Genomic DNA, 23,829 nt, shown 5'->3' with positions numbered 1-23,829 from the left:
CTTAATGATTAATGCTGCTTGACATGACTTGGAATGCAAGTGCAGAATGCACGTGCTGAATCAGAAATTAAGTATGGCTAATTGGTTACATTAAAATCTTGTTTGCAGCTGTTGTAATACATACTCATTATTAGCAATGGGACTTTTTTATTCAATCAATTAAATGTTGAATTAGCATTTTCCCATCTTATGTTGATTGATAAGAGCAGGTTAAGTTCATCTGGTAAACTTGTTAATTAACAATTAATAATCAGCATTTTTAGTGTAATTGTAATACTGTACAAGCCCGATGTCTTGCATGTTTTATGGTAAACCGACTCTGAAGTGCTCCTGGCATGTAATTATTACAATTATGACTTCATACTAGCAGAAAAAAAAAGTGCAGGTCTGGTTAGTATTCAGTGAAGGCCCAGGTATCAAATACAAGGCCTGCCACATCTTCAGAGTTTTGTTGGGTGTTATCTTGTCCTGAGCCCATTCATATAACTATTAGACATGCTGGAAATTGCTGAAGGATGTTTAAAATGTCAAGCCTCAAACTTGACATGTCAATTAGACTGCATTGAATGTAGTAAATGGGAGCAATACATCTACTTTGCAGTAAAGTTAAATTAAACCCTTTAAGGAATCTAAATTTAGAATTCGACAGTTGCCATGGCAACATCTACATCTCAATGGATGGTTGAAATACAAGAACAGTTCAAATGTAATCAGTCTTTACAAAAAACAAGCGCCCGTAATTTGACCTTCAAGTTATGTACTTGCTTTAGTATTTTTTTTTACGGTGCACCGGGAAATGACAAAATGATTGTGTAGAGCCTCGGTCATTTCCAGTAAGTTCACTTCTTTCTTCCTCACCCTGCGAGCTCCAGTGTTGCTAGTCAGATCGGAGGCACGTGCCTTCCTCTGATTGGCCAGCTCCTTCAAAGAGTTCACCCCATCTGAGAACATCCCAATTAGCAACTGCAGAGGCACCACGATATCCAGCTCTGACAGCACCTAGGTAGACACCATTAAACAAACACTGTCAGATTGACTGACAAATGTATTTGTCTTGTTTCATCAGCTTTTGCGCAAAATTGACTATGCAAATGTGCTACATTTGATCATTTGATTGCATTGATCATTTTTATATTGGGACATGAGAGTGGCAAATCACTACTCTCTGTGATCCACATATGACCTACTTACAAAATCTAAATTAATGCAATCTCTCCATTACAGTTGTGTCAGAAAACTTGAAAATGATCCATGGTGGCAAGCTCTAAGTGCATATGGATAGAAGCCAAAATCTCCATCTCATTCTGTGACCCAGATCCATATTCAGCAGGCTCCTGCCCAGACTTGACACTCCCTGACAACCTGTTCAATTCACACGCACTGTGGACAGAACCACGGGACGGTCTGGGGAAGTGTGTGAATCTGTGTGTGGGTGTATGCTTACGTGCAACCATAGCAGAGCCTGCTCTTGCACGGACGCTGGATAGCCAGAAAATCTGCAGCTGATGAAGCCAAACATTTCTTCCATGGAGAAGGGAAGGGGGCACAGCTCAATGTCAAACATCTTGCTGTATGAACAAGCCAGGAAAGAATGTTGTATTATCCAATACTTGCAAACCATGAATGTTCAACAGCTTGGTACTTGAAAATACAGTGTGTGTGTCATCCAAGGTTATTTGAACATACATAATATATATATATATATATATATATATATATATATATATATATATATATATATATATATATATATATATATATATATATATATATATATATATATATTATATATATATATATATATATATATATATATATATATATATATATATATATATATATATATATTAGCTCCGGGCCGGACTGGTAGGATTTTGGTATATAACTTAGAGTCACTTTGCCTTTCGGCTTATCTCTTTCTTTACTGCAACAGACTGGCACAGAGTCCACATTACAGCCAACGTCCTGTTCCGCCCTACCCTCACTTGAGAACAAGACCCCAAGATACTTGAACTGCTCCACTTGGGGCAGGACCTCATCTTTAACCCAGAGATGGCATTCGGATTTGGAGGTGCCAATCTTCATTCCATCCGCTTCACAAAAGCCATAGGTTTGACCCCCCCCCCCCCCCCCCCTTCCTAAACAAACTCAATCAAATACAATACTTAGACTTACTGGAATGATAGACACAATTACCTTAAGACTTCCCGGAACTCCTTGAGTTGCTGGTCGGGCACCTCTGTGCGGATGGCCTCCAGCCACTCAGGCATGAAACATTCCCACAAGGGTTGGCTGATGACATTGTAGGGGATCAGACACAGGATGCGGTTCAGACCCTCCTTCAGTTGTGTCACTGTGCTACAGGACTTGTCCCAATAACCTCCAACCTGAAGAGAAAAATAAAATGCGCAACCCAATGATTGACTGGCAAATAGGGGTGTAACACATGATGACTTCAGAGCACACACAGGAGATTGAAGACGCGCTGCCATATCCATGGATTGATGTCTGCTCTGTTGGGCGCCGTAGGCTGGCGAGGAAAAGTAAATAAAAGCAGAGATGCTGGGACGCGCTATTGAAAGGCTAAGCTAACCACTCAAAATCCGCCGCGAATCCTCTAATGCCAGATCCATAACACACAAAAGAGGCAATCTAGAAAAAGAACTTGCAGAAAATCCCTATGTACAGGGACTGTTGCATTTAATAAATCACATTAACCCTGCTAAATTCTCATTTTCCCCAGGCTTTAGTACAACTGTACTTGAGGTTAACCGTGGCAAGTAAAGTTTCATTGCTAGATTATTATATCCCAAAGAGCACAGATGAACAGACTAGAGATGAATATATTGCACGCTCGCGACCTTATTGCGGTGAAGTGGTTCTGAAAATGAATCGATGGATAACAAACGCTGTGATTAGTCAGGAAAAGTAGTAGTCAAAATGGATACATGAACAAAGACATATGACAAAATTCCTTTGCTTCAAAATCCATATTACAGCTCAGTAAACATGAGGGTAAACAATAAGCTTATTTCAGTTTTTTTTTTTAAATGTAGGACTCACAACATGGACCTTGCAATTCACAACACACAAGTGTAATTCATTTATGTATTAGTTCTGTTATTTCTGATACAGTTCTTTGACCTTACCCTAGCAAACTCGACGGGTTTTGGCAGGAGACACATGACCATGACGTCAAATCGCACATCACACACCGTCTTTAACCACTTGGTGACAAACTGTGGCTTTAATTTCTCCACCAGGCTTCCCACCTCATCATCCATCATGTAGGCGGTGGAGTGAAACCATTGGAAAACCATACTGACCAGCCGAGCTAGGCTCTCAGTGGGTGTGTTCTCATTGGGGGTACACAAGCTCACCTGCGCATGTAAATGAAGGACAGAGAAGCAGAGCAATAAGCCATATAGTCGCGATAAGGTCGCCATGTGACGTGTATATCCTTATCTAATGTTCCCTTGTTATTGACAGACATGGCAACAGGCAATTGGGTACACACCAGGAACCAGATGCCAAATTGACTGAGGAGACGCTGGTCGTGCTGGTCGTCCTCTTTGTTATCAAACTCAATGTTGTCCAGAGAGTGATGCGAGGAAGACAGGCCCATCTGCCGACGCCTGTTCAGCTCAAACTCGCGCTGTTCTGCATGGATTTCAGCCTCCTTGAGCAGGCTGGAGAGATATATAGGAATAATAAAAGACACACTCCTTGGTTGTATCACAAAAACCCACATCAGTCGGGACTGTAAAAATACAATCCCGGGATATCAATTTCAGCATTTAACATTATTATTGCCGTAGGAGTAGAAACGCGTGACATATTGAGCTGTTGATTAGATGTGCTGTTATATGATTACCTAAACAGCTCAGATGATGAAGTGCAGATGTTTATCACTGGAAACTACAAACATAGTGACAAAAATATAATAGGAAGGCTTTATTGAGGCAAATTCAGTTACAATAAACAAATCCTAGTATAATGCACTGCAGTTCTTCATTTTATGATAGACAATTATTTTATAAAGGCAGATTTACTGATGGGGCTCTGCGGGTCTACCTAATGTTTTGGCCATACAATGTACGATAAGACATAGGAGTGTTCTGATACTGCTTAAAAAAAAAAAAAATCCCCATCCTAATACAAAATCCAATTATCAGGATCACAGAGATGTGAAATCACCTTATAACAGCCTCCACGGTGCAAACTAGCTCCTCTGCCCCGCATTCCCGGGTGTTGATCGGAGGAGGCGAAGTCTGGTACAGATGGGTCTCCGCCGCAGCCCCCACCTCGCTACTGTGGTGGTTGACATGGCAACGCTTGCAATAGCGGACAGGCCGGTTACCATGGCGCCCACAGCAACCGGCCGAGAAGCAGGTGACCACAGCCCTCCTGACGTGAGAGCTACAGTTCTGAGGAGACACGGGGCAAAATCATAAAAGGGAATACATAATCATTTCTATTCTCGCTTAATGATGTCACTTTCATCTCATGACAAAGCTTCTTCCAACTCTCAAAATCATACATGAATCCATTGAGAAACATTCATTCCCCCCACATCTGCCGGGATTTGAAAAAAAAAAAAAATCTTTTTGCATCCCCAGTGTCTCAGGCTTCTAAAAATAAAAAGCATGGCACGAGGGAACCATTCTAATCTGATCAGCCCCTAATCTTCTGCCATTAGAGGGAAGCTGCGCTGCCTATCAAATTAACATATTTGTCCTCAGATGGTGACGTCCCTCATTCAATCATCCATGTTTGAGCAGTGCCGCACGCCAAACGTAGCATCAATGATGTTACATTTCGAAATGCATGCAGTTTTTTTGCAAAAGTGGGTATGATGGTGTGTTCACGATGGCCAATGTGACACGCAATGAGCGGAAGGAAAGATGACTCAATTAATAATGAAAGCTCCGGTGTAAATCCAGGTGGGAGTTGAAAGGGCTTTCTGAGATGAGTGGAGCAAAGCCTGCTGGAAAGAGGAGAGGAGGAGGATTAAATGTTCTGGACAAACTAAGTGGTGGTTGACCGTTTCCAGTGTCAACGTAGGGTTGCCGTGCCTGATTGGAATACTGGGGATCCTCTCACATTTAATATCCTAGGTTTCTATGAGGAAACCATTAAGGAGCAATCGCTCTGGTTGAACTTCAGAAGCTACAAACAATACACAGTCTATGGTTTCATTTTGAAATTACTTGACATGCTGTGTTTTGATTTATGGCAGTGTTGAGCCCTGAAGGCCAGCGAGGCTTTCTCTGCTGACCTAAACATACTCAGAAAAATGTATGAATAAAATTATCCTCCCTGGCTTGTTCTTTGCATGACATATCCACCTTTATTTTTTACTATATATTTTTATTTAACTATTTGGGAAAAAAATCATCACAAATCAGCATGCTAGTGTTGTCAGGTTCTCGAGAATCTTTAGAATAAGAGAAAGTTCTGTCAGCTCAAAGTGAATGGACACAACCCGTTCAATTTACGGTGCAACCCTCAGGGCAAGCCTGCATAGAAATCAACAAGTGCGTGATTGGATGAGTTCTTCCAGGAGTTTGACATTTTGACATTTTGACATTTTGTGTAAAATGCCGTAACACTGATCCATTGATTTCTTTTATCTTACACGCATTTGAAGTCTCCACCAAACTGTAAAGAAAACGCTGGTCACTTTGTCTCATTGAAAAGAACTATGGGGAGAGCTGTCTAATATATCATAGTTTAAAAAGAAAAGTGTTGATTATTCTTAAATTTGCGTGGCAATATTTTGGTTTTCCCGTAAAACAGATGGCCTGGCTGGCATCCATTTCAGGATGTTCCCTGTCTACTGCCTGAAGTCAACTGGGATAGGCACCAATAAGCCTGCGAAACTTTTGCAAAAATCTTGTCTCGTTCTCGTTGGGCATCGTGTCTCATGGGATCTGTGTCTCATTCAATCCCAATTCTGTGCAAATAATTAAAATCCACTTACCTTCTTTTGGCAGATTGCAGATATTTCAGCTGCAAATCAAATTAAGACAATTATTTGAATAACCAAGAAGGAAATATACATTGTGTTCATCTTTTAAAGCAGATTGCGGATCATATAAGACCAACGTGAAAATTTAATTTGCATTTGATGTGCCATGAAATGCAAAAAACAAATGAAATCTCATAGGAACTGTATTAAAAACCCCAAAGCGTAAAAACCCCTGTTTTTTCCTGTTGCCCTTGTGTAGAAAGGGCATCACCCAAATCCTGTTTTAAAGTATGAATGTGACAAAGTTCTACATACTGTATTTATTGAGGTTCTTATAATAGGTAACAGACAGCCCCTTACATTATATATTCATATGTATTCAAAACCAAGTCTAGGAATGCTCACCTTGGGGCAGAAGAACATCAACAAGCCATTCTGCATGGTCTCTGAAAAAATGGGAACAATGGTCAAACTATACTGGATTTACCAGCAACGCTCAATATGTGCATGTAAATTAGCCTTGTTTAAATAGACAAATAAAAAATTATAAAAAAGGTGTGTCAGGAATGTTGTTCTAATAAAGCAGGGAAGAGGATTCATGAATGCAAACAAGGAAGGACATTTTTTAAGTACAGTACAATTTTTTTTTCTATTACTTTCCGTAGTTCAAAGCCAACCGTGCACTTCTTGCTGGTTTACAAAAGCACATTCACTGTTGCCAAGTTAACATTTTTTCCAACTCCTCTCATGATAAAAAAAAAGCAAAAAAGTGACTAGTGACTTTAATACCTAATTGGGTCCCATGCCACAAAATTGACCTTATCGTTTTAATCAGGTATGAAAAATAAAAATTGGCCTCTTGAATGGGCATATTTCTCATTACTTTTCATTTTGTAAACAAACCTTGTTCTGATTGGATTGGTGTTCTCTAATGGTATTGGTAGTTGGTGCTATTGAACATTGCCAACGACAGCATGGTTCCCATTTATAGCAAGTTTCAAAAGCAGTGATTTAGTGATCATTTTTGGTCAGAAGTATGTGCTGCCAACGCATAAATATTTTGCCAAGTTTTTCTGGCAAATATACGCAAGAAAGCGCTGAGAGAGCTAGAGGTTGAGCGCCTCCTCTCACCCACACATATGGACCAGCCAAGTCATGCAGTTGGACGGCTGAATTTATCAGATTAAGTTGATGAACATTTAAAATTAGAAAAATAAGAGTTTGCATACATTGTAACAATAAACTTCCAAGAGAAAGCATTAACTCTGTTTTTGCATTATCTGCAAACAACAAAATTGTATTTCTATGTGAAGAAAAGGATGGGAGTTTATGCTGTGTAATAAAATTACAGGGATAACTTTTTCAGAGCTTGTATTGTATGTATCAGGAAAAATAGCCCCATCCATCTAAAAAATTGAGAATCTGATTTTTGTTTTAGGGTAAATAAATCTAAGCTATTATTTGAAGGCTTACCCGGCTATCCGTTGGCTGCACTCCTCGCATATGTAGAGAGGAGGCGGCTTGTCTCCCAGAGCAACAGAAAGAGTGGGATCTATGCACATCTGCAAAAAAAAAGTAAAATAACAGGCACTCGTCAGTGACATGTTAACAAACACAAGCAAACTTCATGGAATAGTTTCTGTGGGTGTCCTTTATGGCCTAACAGTACAGCGTGAGTGCATCATTTAATCCTCGGTAACGAATACTGTCACACTCCACCCGGTCTCTACATGCCTGGATGTGAATGGCTTCCTACATATGGTGCACTCTGCTCCCTTCCAACCTGTGCCTGGCATAGAGTGCGCTGTGAATTACTGTTCCCCACACCTCTATCCCCAAGGGCTACGTGGGGTCACCACTTCCAATTAAGCCCAGCCTTCCCCTCCCCCCAACAGCTCCAAGTAATTGAAATCCATCTCCTGTCCCTGCTCCTGCTCACACTCTATTTGTCCATTTTGAGCATGGCTGCATGGCGGCAGACCGAGCAAATAAACGAGAGCAACAAACGGCAGAAGCTGGTGTGTGTGCATATGCGTGTGTTTGTGTGTGCTTGTGTAGTGATGCTGATATCATTACAGCTGCCTGGATGTGCACTGATTTATTTACCGTGGGGCTCACAAAAGCAAACGCGCTGATGTGTGTGCTCGAACAATCTGCAGCATGCCACATGCAGTCCCTGTGAAGTTCATGTGACAGTCTTGCAACGCACAACAGTTTGGCTAACCACCCTCCCATCAAATGACACAGAATGATAGAAATAGGCACATCTTGACTTGGGTCACCTTGACAGCAGGCTTATTGATGGCGTTGTGGCACTCAATGTGTTGACAGTGAATGGGGTTCCAGGCTGTTTAGAAAAAATGGTAGTGGGGAAAATTTAGTTCAAGGACAGACAGAGCCGAAAGTTAAAAATCAAAAAAAGATCTGACCAGTGTACTGCAGCCCACGGTATTCACTGATGGCTCCTGGCGGTTTCAGGTTGGGCCAGTAATGAAATAGCATCTGCACTGCTGGAGGCTTGACTTGGGACGGGCCATATGATATGACGTAAAGCAGGTCCTGCGCACAAAAACATGTCATATACATTTTGGTGATGCACAATGAAATCAAACAGGAACCGTGACCAAAACTAAAAGATTATCTGAATGAGATTAAAAGATATTTTGGTTGGAATTTGACTTTATTATCTTTGTTAAAGCTACCAATATGTTTCTAAAGTTACTGTCTTCAGCTTATTTGCTGAATATGATGCTGCCATGGCTAGGGAATATTTATCTTGATCTTGGTGATGGAAAAGGGAGAAATATTTACTATTTGCTCTTACTCATTGAAATAAAATATTTATTGTCATGGAAAATGTTGCTCTTTTCTTCGATTTGTACTTATTACGCTAATAGTAGCTAAGGAGAAACTTCCTATCATCTTATAAATGGCGCTCATGCAAGGTAGGGGTTTTGTTTTACATGTAATTACCTGGGAATTTGGACTATAGAAGGGATCTCAAATTTAAAGCCCAGGGCCACTTGCATCCAATCATTTATTTTGTAGCTCCTTACTTGATGGCGCAACATAATTAGTTTCTGTATCATACTTTCCTAAATAAACTGCTTTCCTTATTTATTTCTATGTGTTATAATTAACTCAGCTTTACATTTTCATAAACATTCAAATTTAAAATCATGTCAAAGTAAGATAAAGATACCTTCCACACTTCCTGTTTGTGCTTCATTAGACACTCCAGCAACTGACAGTGATAAACTAGGAAGGAGCAGAGGCACCACTGATTTCATACATTCTTTTACATACACAACAAGGACAAAAGTATTGGAGTACAGCGTCAATGTTCAGTTAATTCACAGGTGTCAAACTCAAGGCCTGTGAGACAGATCTCAATTCAACTCATATTTATTTATACAGCGCTTTCACAACAGCTGCAGCTGTAACAAAGCACTTTACAGAAAGTAATGTTTATAATAATACTATCATAACAATATCTGGCCCACCCTATCATGTGACCTACAAGGGCATATGCTGACTTGATGGTACTTGCTAAAACACCAAAATTGCAAATTATCTACAATTTTAATCTGATTGAGCTGTTGCAAGATTTTTGTTACAGTACCCCTATCAAAATAAAAAGGAGGAGGCATGGCTCAGTGGTAGAGTGGTCATCTCCCAGCTAAGAGGCTGTGGGTTTTATCTCCCGACCAACATGACCAGTTGCAACCCCCAGTTGCCCCTGATGCTGCGTCATCAGTAGGTAAATGACTAGTTAGTGTAAAGAGCTTTGAGTACCCAAGGTAGAAAAGCGCTATATGAGTGAAAGTCCATTTACTATTTAAAAAAATAGTAGTACATTCTCTTTTGTCTCTTGTATATGTGATATTCAAAGTCATTATGATCCCCTGGAAGTAAGCATGACCGATGTGGCCTGCGACAATCAGTTTGGCACCCCTGTGTTAATCAGTCCTATCTGTAGACTGTTTAGTTTCATGGGAATTTTAATAGTTTTTGTTTATGAATATGGTCTTTCCTATGCCCTGTGCACAAAGGAAAGTTCATCAGGGCCTGTTCATAGGAGTTTGGTGTGGAGAAACGCAACACCCAACACCCTTGAGATGAACTTTATTTAGACAGGCAGGCATGAGCTGGGGTGTTCCAATACTTTTGCCCATAATTTATTCTATTGAACGCAAAAAATGCCGGCAAACATGGCGAATACCTGGATTTGTAGTGTACTGCATTGCTATCATTAGCATTGAGGAAGCAGAGAGATTAACATAGGCTGGGACTCCGCCCTCCCTCCGGGTGGATCCCACTGCATTTGAAAGACACAAGACTGGTAACAAATTCATTACCTTCATTTCGGGGTATTTTCTGTAATTTTGTACAGGTTCCTGTGTGTGCAGTAGATTTTTCGGGACTCTAATGCATAGCACTGTCCAAAGTCCAGTTGGAGTCCATTTCTATCCTGTAATTTTAGGCCGAATCAACATTAGTATACCACATGAGGCAAATATTATTAAATATATATATTGACTCCCAAGATATATGTATGTCCACTTTCATCATTCTCAAAAATATAATTGCAAAAATAGCATCAAAGAGGATATGAAACCCTGTATCAAGCATTGTCGACATTGACATAAGTGAAAATTCCAGTTGACCTTAGGTCTGTTTCCAACTAGCATTTTTTTTCTTCATTCAATGTAATGTGACATAACTGTTCCAGCATTTAACTTGTTGAACACATTTGAAGCTACTGTTTAAAGTAACAATCTGACATTGATAACTTGGATCCAAGTGAAAAATAGATTTCTTGATGTACAATATCAAAGTAAAATTCTAATGGAATAGCTTAACCTTCAGTGATACGACTAAAATAAAGAAAAAGCGATGAGTCACCTTCATTTCCACTGTCACACATGTGTTTAGATTCATTTATTACAGTATGTACTTACCAAAATCTTTTGTGACTAGTGAGTCAGCAGCAAATATGCAGAGGGATGATTGCTGCATGTGCCTAGCAGGTGAGTCTCATCACGTTAAAACTCATTTTCCTGGCTACATTCAATTATTTCATGACTAATGTCTGATGTTGATTCATATTTTACTGAGCAGCCTGGACGGACATGCGGATTAATTATATTTTCGGTTCTGAGGTCATCATCCTATTTGCTTGAACATTTATATTTGCATACCACACTTTGATGGTATGCGGGGCCCCGTTTTATGCTACACAAAAGAATCACAGCATAGGTGTCTATCAGTTGTTTTTAACTTTTTCAGTACATTTCCATTTACTCCTTCAGAACAGTTTTTCTTTGAGCCTACAATTTATATTTAACTATTATTTAAGATTATTCCTATTTGAATTATAAGTATACAGTATGCAGACAAAGAATTGATGTATGTTTAAATCAAGATTATATTACAGCGGCTTAAAATAATATTGAATATATCCTCAATCCATTTTCTAGAGCTGCTTATCCTCAATAGGGTCGCAGGCTTGCTGGTGTCTATCCCATCTGTCTTCAGGCAGTAGGCAGGGGACACACTGAACTGGTGTCCGACCAATCGCAGGGCACATAGCGACGAACAACCATCACATTACCATCACTATAGTAAGTCATCAAGTTCAACTAAATCTTTAAGATTTCAAATTTTTTCCAGAAAATGTGAGCTGACTTCCAAGTTGCAATGATTCAGAGGTTTTCCTTTTTCTGAGGGAGGGCTCCTATACTTGATGGATATTGACCCTTTATCATGCTTTATCCGAATATATTTACTTGGGCATACGATACTTACATATGGCCATGGGGAGGAAAGAGGTGCTGAGGTACTCAATGATGTCTTTGTGGAGAAAAGGGGGAAATGTGGCTAAAGTGGAGATCATAGTATAGGGCAAAGTGCTGAGAATATCATCGCTGAGAAAGGGCAGAAGGCAAGTTGTTGTGTAAAATATGGACTGGCCCAGATCTGATGAGAAAGAGGAGAAGGCAAACAAAAAACAGACAGAGAGATACACAGACACTCATTCAATGAGCTGTACATACAGTACTCACATACTGTACGCAGCCACAATGCTAAAAAACCGAACAACGTTTCATCATTTAGCAGTATAGCAATAAAAAAGAACAATTGAAATCTAGGCTTTCTTGAAAAGCTGCTAAAAGTAAAGTTTGCACTCAGGAAAAGTGGAGCATTCTAGTCAAGGTGATGGGATTTCATGCTTTCTGGCTTTCTTTAACAGGGGTAAAATATTCATGAGAAAAAAAAGAGCACTGACTGTGAAAAAAAACAAAAAAACAAACTGGCAATCATTCCCTGGTATACTAACAATGTCAAACTTTGCCTGACAGTATGCATACGTTTTCCATTTAGCGTAACGTAATTTCACATGAGCATAAACATTTCCTCCCACTGCACATAACAAACATGCGGTCGAATATGATGCACAGAAGAGAGGCCTATGGCTGGTGTGTCCAATGGCTTATGAACGGTTAGGTTGACAGGATCCAGCGTGCTCCCAATCACCCCATGCATCCCTCAAGATCCTCAGCGGGACTGCTCTCCATCCCGTTACAAAAGAGGCCAAAAAAGCAGAAGTGGCTTCATGCAGGCCAGACGGCTCGGGGAGTGGGGGGGGTGATGATGACAAACAGTGGTGCACTGGGGCCTTGACTCACCATGCTGACCGTGCTGCAGCAGGGGCACCAGGTCAAGCAGGGTCACGAGGGTCACATACAGGCCCTGATAGTCCAGAGAGGGGTACTCTGAGAGCTGAGCGTCCCGACTCTGCTGCCCCTGCCCCCCGCGGTCTGACGGGGCATCGCGCAGAACGCTGTAAAGGAGGGAGCGAGTAACTGTAGGGTTGATGGAACTGACTTGTGGTCTTAGAGATGGGGTGAGTGGGAATGGCACAGGAAAAAGACACATGGTCATGGGCACGGCCAATTTGGAAGCTTCCTGGTTCTCCTTCCTGCCTGTGCGGGACAGAATGCTGCTCCGGGGTGGGAGGGGGAGGGGAGGGGAAGGGAGGGAAGGGGAACAAGGGAAAAAAAGAGACAACAAAGACACAAAAAAACAGCACATTACATTGAAATGGCACTACAGAGACAGCGTAAATAGAAAAAAACAAACCCAGATAAACCCCACATAGGATGCAGTGTCCCACTAATTGACTGTGTTGCCCTGCTCGGTCTGTTCACAGTGACTTTCAATTCAATTTGTCTTGATTGGTCAAACTTGGAAAAACAAAAACAAAAAAATGTGAGCACATATTGCGATGATCACTGCATCTCATGCGTATCTGGTGACAAGGAGCAAAACTATAAAAAATGGCATGTTTTCAGTGGCAACCCCATACTTCTCCAAATAAAAGGGACAGACCAAACGTCTGCCCCTTGCTGGCTGCCTTCATCCAATCAGCGACGGCTACCATGCAAAAAGGCCAATGTGCAGGAGTGGAATTTGCGGGGAGGGGAAAAAAACAAAACGAAACTGAAATTTCCTTGTCTTTAGTGGGGCTGTCAAGGATGGGAGTGACACCAAATTGGCTCAGGGAAAATACAGAGGTGACACTTTTGAAACATGCTTCAGCCAGTAATAAACATGTGTGTGAGGTTAGATCAAGTGCTCCTATTTCACAGCACATGTTTATTGCACCAGAAAAATAATGTCCGTATGCATACAATATGATACTGCACCAGTATCATCGGGAGAAATAATGAGATCCAACAGGCATATGGATTCAGGTTTCTAAAATAAATGCCACTAGTCTACGGTAGAGGAGAAACTAGAATGACAAAGGAATAGGTTGTATCGAGGGGGATGACTGGTAACGATTATGTTTGTGAGCTAATGCAAGATGGACAATTGTGTTTGCTGTCCCCTGGGGAAGGTGGTGGACATATTGCATCTTCAGGGATAAAACAAAAGAAAAACTTGTCGGGTTGAGTGTGGAGCATCTAGGGGGGGGGGAGAGGGGAAGGGGGCCAGAGAGCATTGCTCTTTTACTGCACATTACAGCGTATGAAGAACTACAGCTGTTCTATTGGCAAAGAATTGAACCCAGATTAAAAAGACTGTTGCATCTTTTGTTCAAAGGCCACTTTTTCTTTAAAAGAACAACTGGGATGGTAAATCAGAATTGGGGATTATACTTTTACACATTGAAAGTTTGAGCTTTAGCAGCCGAACGGAACATTTTATGACTTATCCCCTTGAAGTTGCACTGGTAGGTCACTTACAGTGGATGTACAAAATGAACACACCCCTAATAATATAAGATTGTTCTGATGGGAAAAACCTTACCTTGATCAATACATTTTAAAACCTTATCTTAAAAAAACTCATAACTAATACAATCCAATTAGAAACTAAATATATTTGGGGGAGGGAAATATAGAACAGAATTATTTTGTTCTATTAATCAAAATAATAAAAGTATCCCATCTTAATTTCTGTATTTTGTTTGGTGTATTATTGTCCACAATAAGTTAGGGATATTGTGATAGACTAAGTGTACAGTATACCTGCACTCATGCAAATAACAATATCCCTAACTTACTGTGAACCGTGATTTACATGATTGTCCAAACATCCTCAAAAATATGCTTAATAAGTTAAATTTTGAGTCTATTTTTTCATCTGAAGCCCTCCAAGACAATTAACTTACATGCATGTTTTTTTCTCCTTAAGGTTGGGTTTGGCCTTTTTCTGAACCAATTCAAAATGCAGTTGAAAAGAGGGGAAGATTTGTGGGCTATTGATCTTAAAAAAAAAAAAAAATCAGAAAACCCTCTTCTTTTAACAAGGGTGCGTTCACTGTATCCACTGTACATCTTTGTTACAGTATCAAGTCAATACACAAACTGTACCTCTGACTTTTTCACTGCCCATTTCTCATTTACAGAATACATCATTGAATTGAACCATGAACAACATACAGACACACTCGCACACATCCACTGGACTGGTACACACGGACACAGACATACTGCGTGTGTCTATACACACAAAAAGTACAAACATATACACATAAAACACATGTAGAAATGCACTGATACAGACACGTGACATTGACTGTCAAACCCTAAACTATCAGTTAAAAAAAGAACCGACTGTGTGTTGCAGTAATTATAAGCATAATCGTAATTTTCCTACTGATACAATGGTCAGATAATATTAGAAAATATATTTTTCATTCTATATCTGGAAAAAAAATATGTCTTGCATAACCTTTTCCTCAAGCCCGTAAAATAATGGGGCAGGTTGGAGCTTGTTAGAAACGACTAATTCCTTATCTCATTTAGTTGACAAAGTCACTTGAGACTTCATGAAATGGTTTCGGCATCTATTCTGCTGTATCTGTATCGTTACAGCAGCGTTGCAGTGGTGGCTCACATTGGACTGAGCCACAGCCAAACATGAAGAATTAGTCAAGTCTGACCATCGGTGGCGATACAGAATAGTACTAGATACATTTTGAGATTATAGCTCAGTAGTAACAAAAGAGCTCAGCTCTCGAATGTCACATGACTAAACAAGGAAAAAAAGGAGAGCCATGATTGGTTGTTACCTGAGCCCTAAGCAACTGTGACATCATTTTCAGTCCGGAGCAAGATGGCCACCCGGAGAGATGAAAAAACAACTGTGGGATTTTACTGCCTAATTTATATCCCACAAATTCTATATCAATTATTTATTCATACTTATATCCGTTTTCTACTGCTCGTCTGGGGTTGGGTCACGGAAGCAGCAACTTCAGCAGGGAAGGCCAGGCTTCCTGACGCCCCCTCCTCTTCAGCACCCCTGAATAGACCTTACCGGGGAAGCTGGGGAGTGTGCTCCCTCTATAACCTGAACAGACCCTCCGGTCTGCCTTCTTAAAAAAGAGACCACTACCCTGGCCTGCCAGTCCAGAGGCACTGTCCCTGATGTCCATGCGATTTTTTTAAAGGGGTGTCAAGCAGGGTAGCCCTACAACATACAGAGCCTTTAGGAACTCATCCACCCCTGGGGCCTTGCCACTGAGGAGTTTTTTGACCTCGTTATTCTCTCCACCAGCTAACGGTGTTCTGAGTTGAGGTCAGGCCCGGGGATTGCCACCATAGCAGGCACAGACCACCTAAGGGCCACAACTCCGATCAGCCGCCTCTACAATGGTGACATGGGACATGGTCTACTTGGACGCCATGCCCACCACCTCCCCGGGGATGTGGGAAAAATTCTGCCACAGGTGGGAGTTGAAACTCCTTCTGACAAGGGACTCTGCTAAAAGTTCCCAGCAGAACCTCACAATACATTTGCGTCTGCCAGATCTGACTGTCATCCTCCCACACCATTCGAGACAACACACCATCAGGTGGTGATCATTTGATAGCTACTCCCTTTTCTTCACCCGAGTTTCCAATGATACGACCACAAATTTGATCGTCAAACTGCGGCCGAGGGTGGCCTTGTGCCAAGTGCACAAATGGACATTGTTGTCGTGGACAATCCATGATGACCACAGTCCAATAACAAAACAACTGCTTGGGTTCAGATCCCAATCATGCCCTTTTGGGTCTCACTGTCATAGCCCATGTGATCATTGAATCCCCCAGCAGAATGAGGGAGTCCCCAGTGGGAGCGCTCTCCAGCACACCTTCCAAGAATTCTAAAAAAGTCGGGTACTCTGATCGGCTGTTTGGCTCATTAGCACAAACAACAATCAGGACCCATCCTCTGACACGAAGACGGAAGGAAGCATTGTTTCATTCGAGAAATAATCTACCAAGATATTTCATTATCCTTTTTTTTGCACTCATTTGATTGTAACATGGAGCACGGTATAATAATCCCTCCAATTTACAATGTGGATACTGTACTAGTTTCTCTTTGGAGTCACATGCAGGAATATCCTGTAATTTAATGAGAGACGGCAAATGGCGACATAAACCGTGTCTAAAATGGCCGCTCACTTAGCCTGCGCTGGAGGATGATGTTCTTCCTCCGTTTTTCACGGCACCCGTGGGAATGGGCTGACCCCACAATTGTGGAGCAGTCCTCCGTAGGCCCCTCGGGGAGGGCCAAACCAGGGAAGTGTTTGTTCAGCAGCTGACCACTGAATCAATAAACATCCTTGAGCTACATCTCAGTCATTTTCACATTTAACATATGTTCGCATTTTGAGTGCTGTGGTGGTTAGCTTCCTTTGCTTTGCTTATTGATGACTCTATTCTGTGCTTTTTATTTTGTATAATTGTGTTAAAAAAGGGTCCAAAAAAGATTATGCTAAAAAACAACAACACACAACTTATCTGACCATATAGTGTAGAAGTCTAAATACCAGACATTTTGAAATGTGTTACCTGTTGGTTCCAGAGCAGTGTACTTACCTGAGCAGGGTTTGAGAAAAGTATTTCAATGTGTTTGCAATGTCAGTTCCAGAGGGCACAGGGTAAATATTGTGTTGCACACGGTTGTGATACTCTTGCAAGTATCGTATCTTAGATGCAACTAGAGACAAAATAAAGAGCAGAACGACAAGCAGATTAACAATTTGAGACTCAAACTTTGTGAGCTGAACAAAATAAATATTGGTTTGAAACACATTCATAAAATGTAAAACTACATATCTCCCACATGCATGTACCACAGATGTTCAAGTTACAAAATTAAAGAGAGGCTGTGATTCCATTGCCCTCTGGCCCTCTCCAAAGTGACCTTTTTAAGCTATTTTTATGAAGTTACATGAAGCTTGAGGGTTCTGGTTATCTAATGCTTATAGGGGTCAACAAAAGGCACTAAAGAATATTGGTTAACATCCCAAGGCAAGCAAAAGTACCATCCATCCATCCATTCATTCATTGATCCATCCAATCCAAGGGTCTCCCCTCATTCTCTTTAAATCCAGCGCAGACAAACCCATGTTGTCTACATGGCATGTAGATGCAGCAGATTGACTTGTCAAAAAAATTTCCATTTAAAAGGAGCTGGAAGAAGAATTCTACTTGCGGGTGATGTAATGTTAGCCTGTGTGGATAGGTACACCCGTTTTAAAGCCATGTCTACTTTCTGTCACTAAATTGTCAGTAGAAATAATAGGTGGATAGACAGATGGATATTGGATCTATAACTTTGCATATGTATGCCTCTAAATCAGCGGTCTTAAATCCTGGTCCTCAATAGGTGGTGTCCTTGATATTTTTCTTTGTGTCCCTGCCACAAGACACCTGATTCAAATGATCAAGCTTGCTATCCAGCTTCTGCAGATCTTGCTGATTGTCTGATTATTTGAATCGAGTGCGTTCAGCCTGGAGACATACAAAACAGGCCCTCAATGACCAGAATTAAAGACCCCAGCTCTAAATGGTGGGGTCTGGCCAAGTGAATCATATGAGGGTCAATTAGCTGTTGTAAACTCAGGTTAGCCAATCTTCTTGTGGAATCACTTAAGAAGTCGGTTTTGGCCGTAGAAGCTAATCTATGAATGTGCTTGTGTGTTAATCATTGTGCAACGGCTACTGTGAGAAACAACTTCAAAATAAAATCCTACTGAGGCTATTAGACTGATGTCCATCTAGTATTTGATGTGTTTATTTTCAAGTTGGCTTATGTAGCGCGTTGGTGGCATAAGCCTGTATGTGGCATATGCTTTGCTGTTGCTGCTTCTTTGGCATGGCAGTGCACATTAAACTAATATAAATACATGAATATAAACCAGAAATAAAATGCTCGCATAGGTTTTTTTTAAGTATCTGCGTTATTTGAGGACTCGTTTCACCGCTAGTTGCCAAAATCCTCTCTTACATGCGACTTACATGACACAGGTTTCTTTCCTCTTTTGCTTGACATGACTACTCCTATAGCGCGTGTGGAATGTGAAAATAAACTGAACATGCAGGCTCCACTTTTTTTTTTTTTTTACAGGGCAATCAACAAACATTGTACAGGCCAAACAGTGACAATGGTTCTGTACAGATCATATTAAGGCTAAAGAAATCTGTCACTCTAGTACACAAACTGTTGTTCAAAGACCATTTGTAAGCATCGGCAGGCCCTCGATTCGCAGTTTAACGATTTCATGTGTTTACATGAGGCGCAAAGCTTACACTGCAGACACCACTGCGAAACCACTTATTTCATGCCTAGATATACGATGCATAATACAATTGTCTGCAGTCTGACTCAATCGCTACTGTTCTAGTTATTACTGGCTCCTGCTTCATTCTCTTCCTTCTCATCTGTCAGTAAGAAGACCACATCTTCTCCTACTTCAAGACCAGAACCACTTCCTCACTGCAACTGCATGACTGGGGTCACGCAGTCCCTAAATAAACCCTCTGTTAGTGACCTTCACCACTGATGTTGTTGCAGCTAATAATAACAATATTCATAAGCCATGAATCACTACTTCACACTTTTTGTGCAGGCAGCTATTTGTTGAACAGAAGTCTGTAATTCTTTTCTTAACTACAGCTGTGTTTTTTTCGAAATTAATTAGGAATAAGGGACTAGTAAAAAACAAAATCACTGGTCCATGTCATCCTGGAATTGACTTGCGGTTAGGGAGCAGTCCCAAAATTTCCAATTGCCACTGCGCCTCTGCTGTTTATACAGTTCAAGATCACAGATGAGTCAGAGCCCACACCCTGGACTAGCTGCTAGTCAGTTGCATGGCACATATGTGGCATGTGCTGCATGCTCTCTATGGAAAATTAAGCTTTCAATTGATATACAGTAAGTGATACACACAGGGATAAGTCATCACATACAACACACAAAATTATAATCATCATGTTGACACACATACAGTACAAATGTTCACAGGGTGCACAGTACAGGCTACTGCCATTATTAGGGCTTCGGTTCCTTCATCTAAAAAGTGCTTTTGCAAATAGTTGTTGCAGTTTTTTCCTCAAATCTATTTTTTGCCTTGATAAGTTAAGTGTATTTTCAACAACAAGAGTTACTGTAATTTTTAAACTTGACGCCACCAATCTGATACGCTTGATCATGATCAGTCGATATTTGCCTTTTTGTACAAGATTGGTATTCAGCTATAATGTCACCATTTGCCCAGCGATCAATGATGTCATTGATTCATTTCGCATGTCATAAGTTGCATGAAATTTTCGCAAGCCAACATTACCCCTTTTATTTGCACGAGTATGACTGTTCATATTCAAGTATTGGAATGCTTTCTGTAGCGTGAATTCTTTATTTGCAGTAACATGCAGTTCAACCGCATGTTTGATGCTGTAAAATAATTATAACAATGTAGTAATTTAATTAGAGTAAGTTTTAGAATCCAGTATTTCTGTCTCATTATTCCTTTGTTATTTTTGTTTTACTTGACCGAACTTTCACTTTGTCTGACCAGTTCTTGAATGCCTGTTAGAAGTCATTGATGTTTTACCAGTGCATTGGAAATATTGTTAAATCATGGCAAAAGTGCTTTATTTTACAAATATTACATAAATATTTTTTTGTGGATACTCTATAAATGATACACGAGTATATGCAGTGAATAAACAAGTTATTTTAATAGACACATTGCCCCATCTTGTTATTGAATCAGTGATCAGTTACAAAAAATATAGTCTAAGGGAATTCTTGTTACCTGCTACTTACTGAAGGTCTTTTATAATGCAGCGTGTACATTTTTATACATTTTTATACATGCATCCATTGGAAGGCACTATACATAACAATACGGTACTGATTTTGATCATTCAACTATTGATGTTGTTACTGACTTTGCAAAGCACAGTAATATATTTTAACTGTATGTCCTCTGGAATAAAACTGATTGTCTTTTCATACAAAGCATCGTCAGATCGATCAGATGCCTTATGAATATACTGTGCTTGTGAAAGCTATACAGGGCATACATGTGAGGAATAGCTAAAGGTTGCTATATTTGGGTGCAATGTATTAGTGTTTTTGCAGGCAATTTTTGTCTGGAAACATCTACATTCAAACAGTAATTACTTCTATCATTCCATCTTAGAGCCCACCTTACACATTTATCACGATCACCCTAGTTCACATTCAATTCCGATTTTTAAAAATTAACAGGAATAGCAGCACCACATGACTTTACTGACCAATGGACAGCACCATCAACACAACTTTTTAACCCTATACAAACTAGTTTGACACATAATTTACACCTTGTAAATATCTACTGGCTGGATACGTGTAAGGATTAGGGAGAAATACATGTTGTTTTTCCACCTGTTCACAGGCAGGAAAGAGGAAAAGGCTCGCCACGAGCCTGATCCCGGCATATTAATGAGAAATCTTCATGCCACCATATTGCTTTGAAAAATCCACACAATCGACCTTGACAGTAACATCACGAATGTATTTGTCGCATTTGAGTTCAATTTGTCTGTCAGTTAAAATGCCGTGCAAACGATCGACGGACTTGTTTTAAGATGTAAAGAACCGCGGAGGAGTGAGAAAGGAGGGGACACACGAGCACACGCTCAAACACGGACACGCGTACACACACACACACACACACACGTCGGGTCCTCCAGCCATCCACTGCAGTAAGAACGTGTTGCAAGCTGCCTTGGCAACCGACCTCTCATCATCACCAAGGACAGCTCCCCACGTCCTTTCTCCCAAACAAACAAAAATGTTTCAAAATATATATTGTAGCCTACATAACATGAAAGAAACACATATATTGAAATACTCACACTGCTCTGCCTTGGTGGACATTGCGGAGACACTTGTGGAGACATAAGCCACGCTGTCAATTTAATTTGGATATTTTTTGCACCCTTCAATGTTCTGTGTGTCCCTCACTGGTGGAAAAGTGACACACACACACACTCCCCCCCCCCTCCTCCGCTCCCTCTCGCTCTCTCGCTCTCTCTCTCTCTCTCTCTCTCTCTCGCTCGCTCACTCTCGCTCTCTCGCTCTCTCGCTCTCTCGCTCTCTCTCGCTCTCTCTCTCTCAGCTTGATCGTACCACTGAGCGCGACGGATTTGTGCACTATATCTGTGCTCTCGCTCCCTGTGCGGTGCTTTCAGTCATATTAAAATAACAAGATTTGATTCAGCAAATCGTTATTGTTTGGATAATAATAATTTGATACTTTTCGGGTAAGGGGAAAAAAGAAGAGGAAGCTTATTGTGCAGATACTACACCTTTCCAAATGGACTCATCCTGCGTTGACAAATTGCCATTCAGGAAATCCAACATCGCCTTCGAAACTGTTCGAAATAACTCAACAAGGGAAATACTGAGCATTTGTATCTTTATTATTGTTTTTGTTTGTTTGTTTTAGTTTTGTTTTTGGGGGACATGTCCCGTGTCCTCCGAATGCATATAGGCAAACACGCAACAGATTAATGGCAACCTAGCTGAAAGAAGCACCATGACATGTCTTGAAAAATATTTTTTGGAATATCATGAAATGACATTTTCCATAAAATTATGTTTACATTTTGTTTTACTATTGATACTTCTTATTAATCTAAAAAAATAATGGAATGGTTCAATAAATGAAACCAAATTTAAAAGTAGGCACTGCAGAATGAGACCTAAAGTATAACATAAACAGACTTGAGGGTTTTGAGTGAAGCACTGAATAGGCGCCAAGAGTTTTTTGGAGAATTTCCATCTCATATTCAGCTGATGAGAAGCAACATCCTGTTCCTTCATGTTGGGAGAAAAATATTAAATGATAGTTACGCAAAAAGATTATAGAGTAAATAGATACCCATCCAGTGAGAAACTGTTAGAAACATGCTTAATATCATGATTATAGTTTGAAGTCATGTACAACTGCCCTTCATCATACTGAAACCTGATTTGAAAGACATGATATTATGCAGTGCAATTACACAGACATGCAGTCAACAACCACATAAATTCGAAAAACATAACCTGATAGTCTGTCTGTCATGTTCCGTTGATGTTTGGCAGTTTTTGTAATGGGTTAGTGTCAGGATTTTCTGTTCTTTTCGGTTCTGGGTTTATGTGGGCTTTTTATTCATGTCTTTAAGTTCCATGTTTTGTTCCCATCTTGTCTGTGATTGTCAGTGTGATTGTGTCCACCTGTCTGCGTTTACCTGCTTTCCTTGTGTTGGCCAATCAGCTCCCTATTCCAATTGTTTCCTGTCCAGGTGTTCCGTGTTGTCTAGTTAAATGTGAGGGTATTTAGTTTCCAGTTTCCTTTCAGCTCCTGTCTGGTCATTGTGTCTGTCATACTGTCAAAGTGTCCCTACCAATCCCTTGTCATCCTTGTGTTGCTATGGCTTCCTGAGTTTATAGGTTTTATCTTTTGTTGTTGTTTTTAGTTCAATGTTTATTGTCACATTCTGTCTGGGGTTTTCAGGTTTTTGGATTTAGTTTAAGTAGTTCCTGGTTCATTTCGTCATTCATTCGTGTTTTTCCCTGCATCTGCCTCTCAGTCTCGTTAGTTTTATCTCGTCCACCTGTTGTCCATGTGCCCCTGCTCCTCTCGTGTTAGCCTATCCGGTTCCCCTGCCTCCTGTCCCCGTCCAGCTGTAGTGTGTTGTCAGTAATTAGTCTCCTTGTATTTAAACCACCGTCCCTCTGTTGCTCTTGTTGGATTATTGTACCTCGTCATTTCGTGTTCCCTGTGCCTCTGTACTCGTCCTCCAGTCTTCCTCCGTGGTCCCATTTAGTCTCGTGAGTTATATTCCGTTCCCCATTTATTTTGCTACTTTGTCAAGTTTTGTCTTCTGCTTTTCCTGCCCTGTTTTATTATTAAAAGAGCACTTTTGTTTGAGCAAACCCTCTCCGTCCTCCTGCGTTTTGAGCCCCTGTCCCTCCACCGCCTCACGTCGCCAGGCCCAGCCGTGACATTTATTACTGGATTTTTT

At 40.6% G+C, this 23,829-nt stretch overlaps 1 protein-coding gene across 2 annotated transcripts in view; it reads right to left on the bottom strand.

Moving 5' to 3' along the window:
* The window catches only part of unc79 (unc-79 homolog, NALCN channel complex subunit), a 45,500-nt gene extending 23,683 nt beyond the window's left edge, over positions 1-21,817 (bottom strand). Inside the window, exons 1-17 of one of the 2 annotated variants that reach the window (XM_088433499.1) lie at positions 21,673-21,817; positions 17,356-17,476; positions 12,661-12,974; positions 11,780-11,950; positions 10,194-10,289; positions 9,174-9,229; positions 8,401-8,530; positions 8,254-8,318; positions 7,445-7,533; positions 6,377-6,417; positions 5,984-6,012; positions 4,198-4,427; positions 3,518-3,689; positions 3,150-3,380; positions 2,197-2,387; positions 1,445-1,568; positions 859-999 (exon numbers count right to left, since the gene is read on the bottom strand). In XM_088433499.1, coding sequence (XP_088289625.1) covers positions 859-999; positions 1,445-1,568; positions 2,197-2,387; positions 3,150-3,380; positions 3,518-3,689; positions 4,198-4,427; positions 5,984-6,012; positions 6,377-6,417; positions 7,445-7,533; positions 8,254-8,318; positions 8,401-8,530; positions 9,174-9,229; positions 10,194-10,289; positions 11,780-11,950; positions 12,661-12,974; positions 17,356-17,476; positions 21,673-21,694 — 2,223 coding nt within the window. In that variant the 5' untranslated portion in view covers positions 21,695-21,817. The remainder of the gene's footprint in view (positions 1-858; positions 1,000-1,444; positions 1,569-2,196; positions 2,388-3,149; positions 3,381-3,517; positions 3,690-4,197; positions 4,428-5,983; positions 6,013-6,376; positions 6,418-7,444; positions 7,534-8,253; positions 8,319-8,400; positions 8,531-9,173; positions 9,230-10,193; positions 10,290-11,779; positions 11,951-12,660; positions 12,975-17,355; positions 17,477-21,672) is intronic. The other variant, XM_088433500.1, reaches the window with a different exon arrangement.
* Positions 21,818-23,829: the final 2,012 nt, after the last annotated feature.

This window comes from Hippichthys cyanospilos, chromosome 14 (genome assembly GCF_059441005.1).
Source record: "Hippichthys cyanospilos isolate Australia breed blue-spotted pipefish chromosome 14, RoL_Hcya_1.0, whole genome shotgun sequence".
Lineage (NCBI taxonomy): Eukaryota > Metazoa > Chordata > Actinopteri > Syngnathiformes > Syngnathidae > Hippichthys > Hippichthys cyanospilos.
This window is presented reverse-complemented; position numbering and strand designations above follow the sequence as displayed.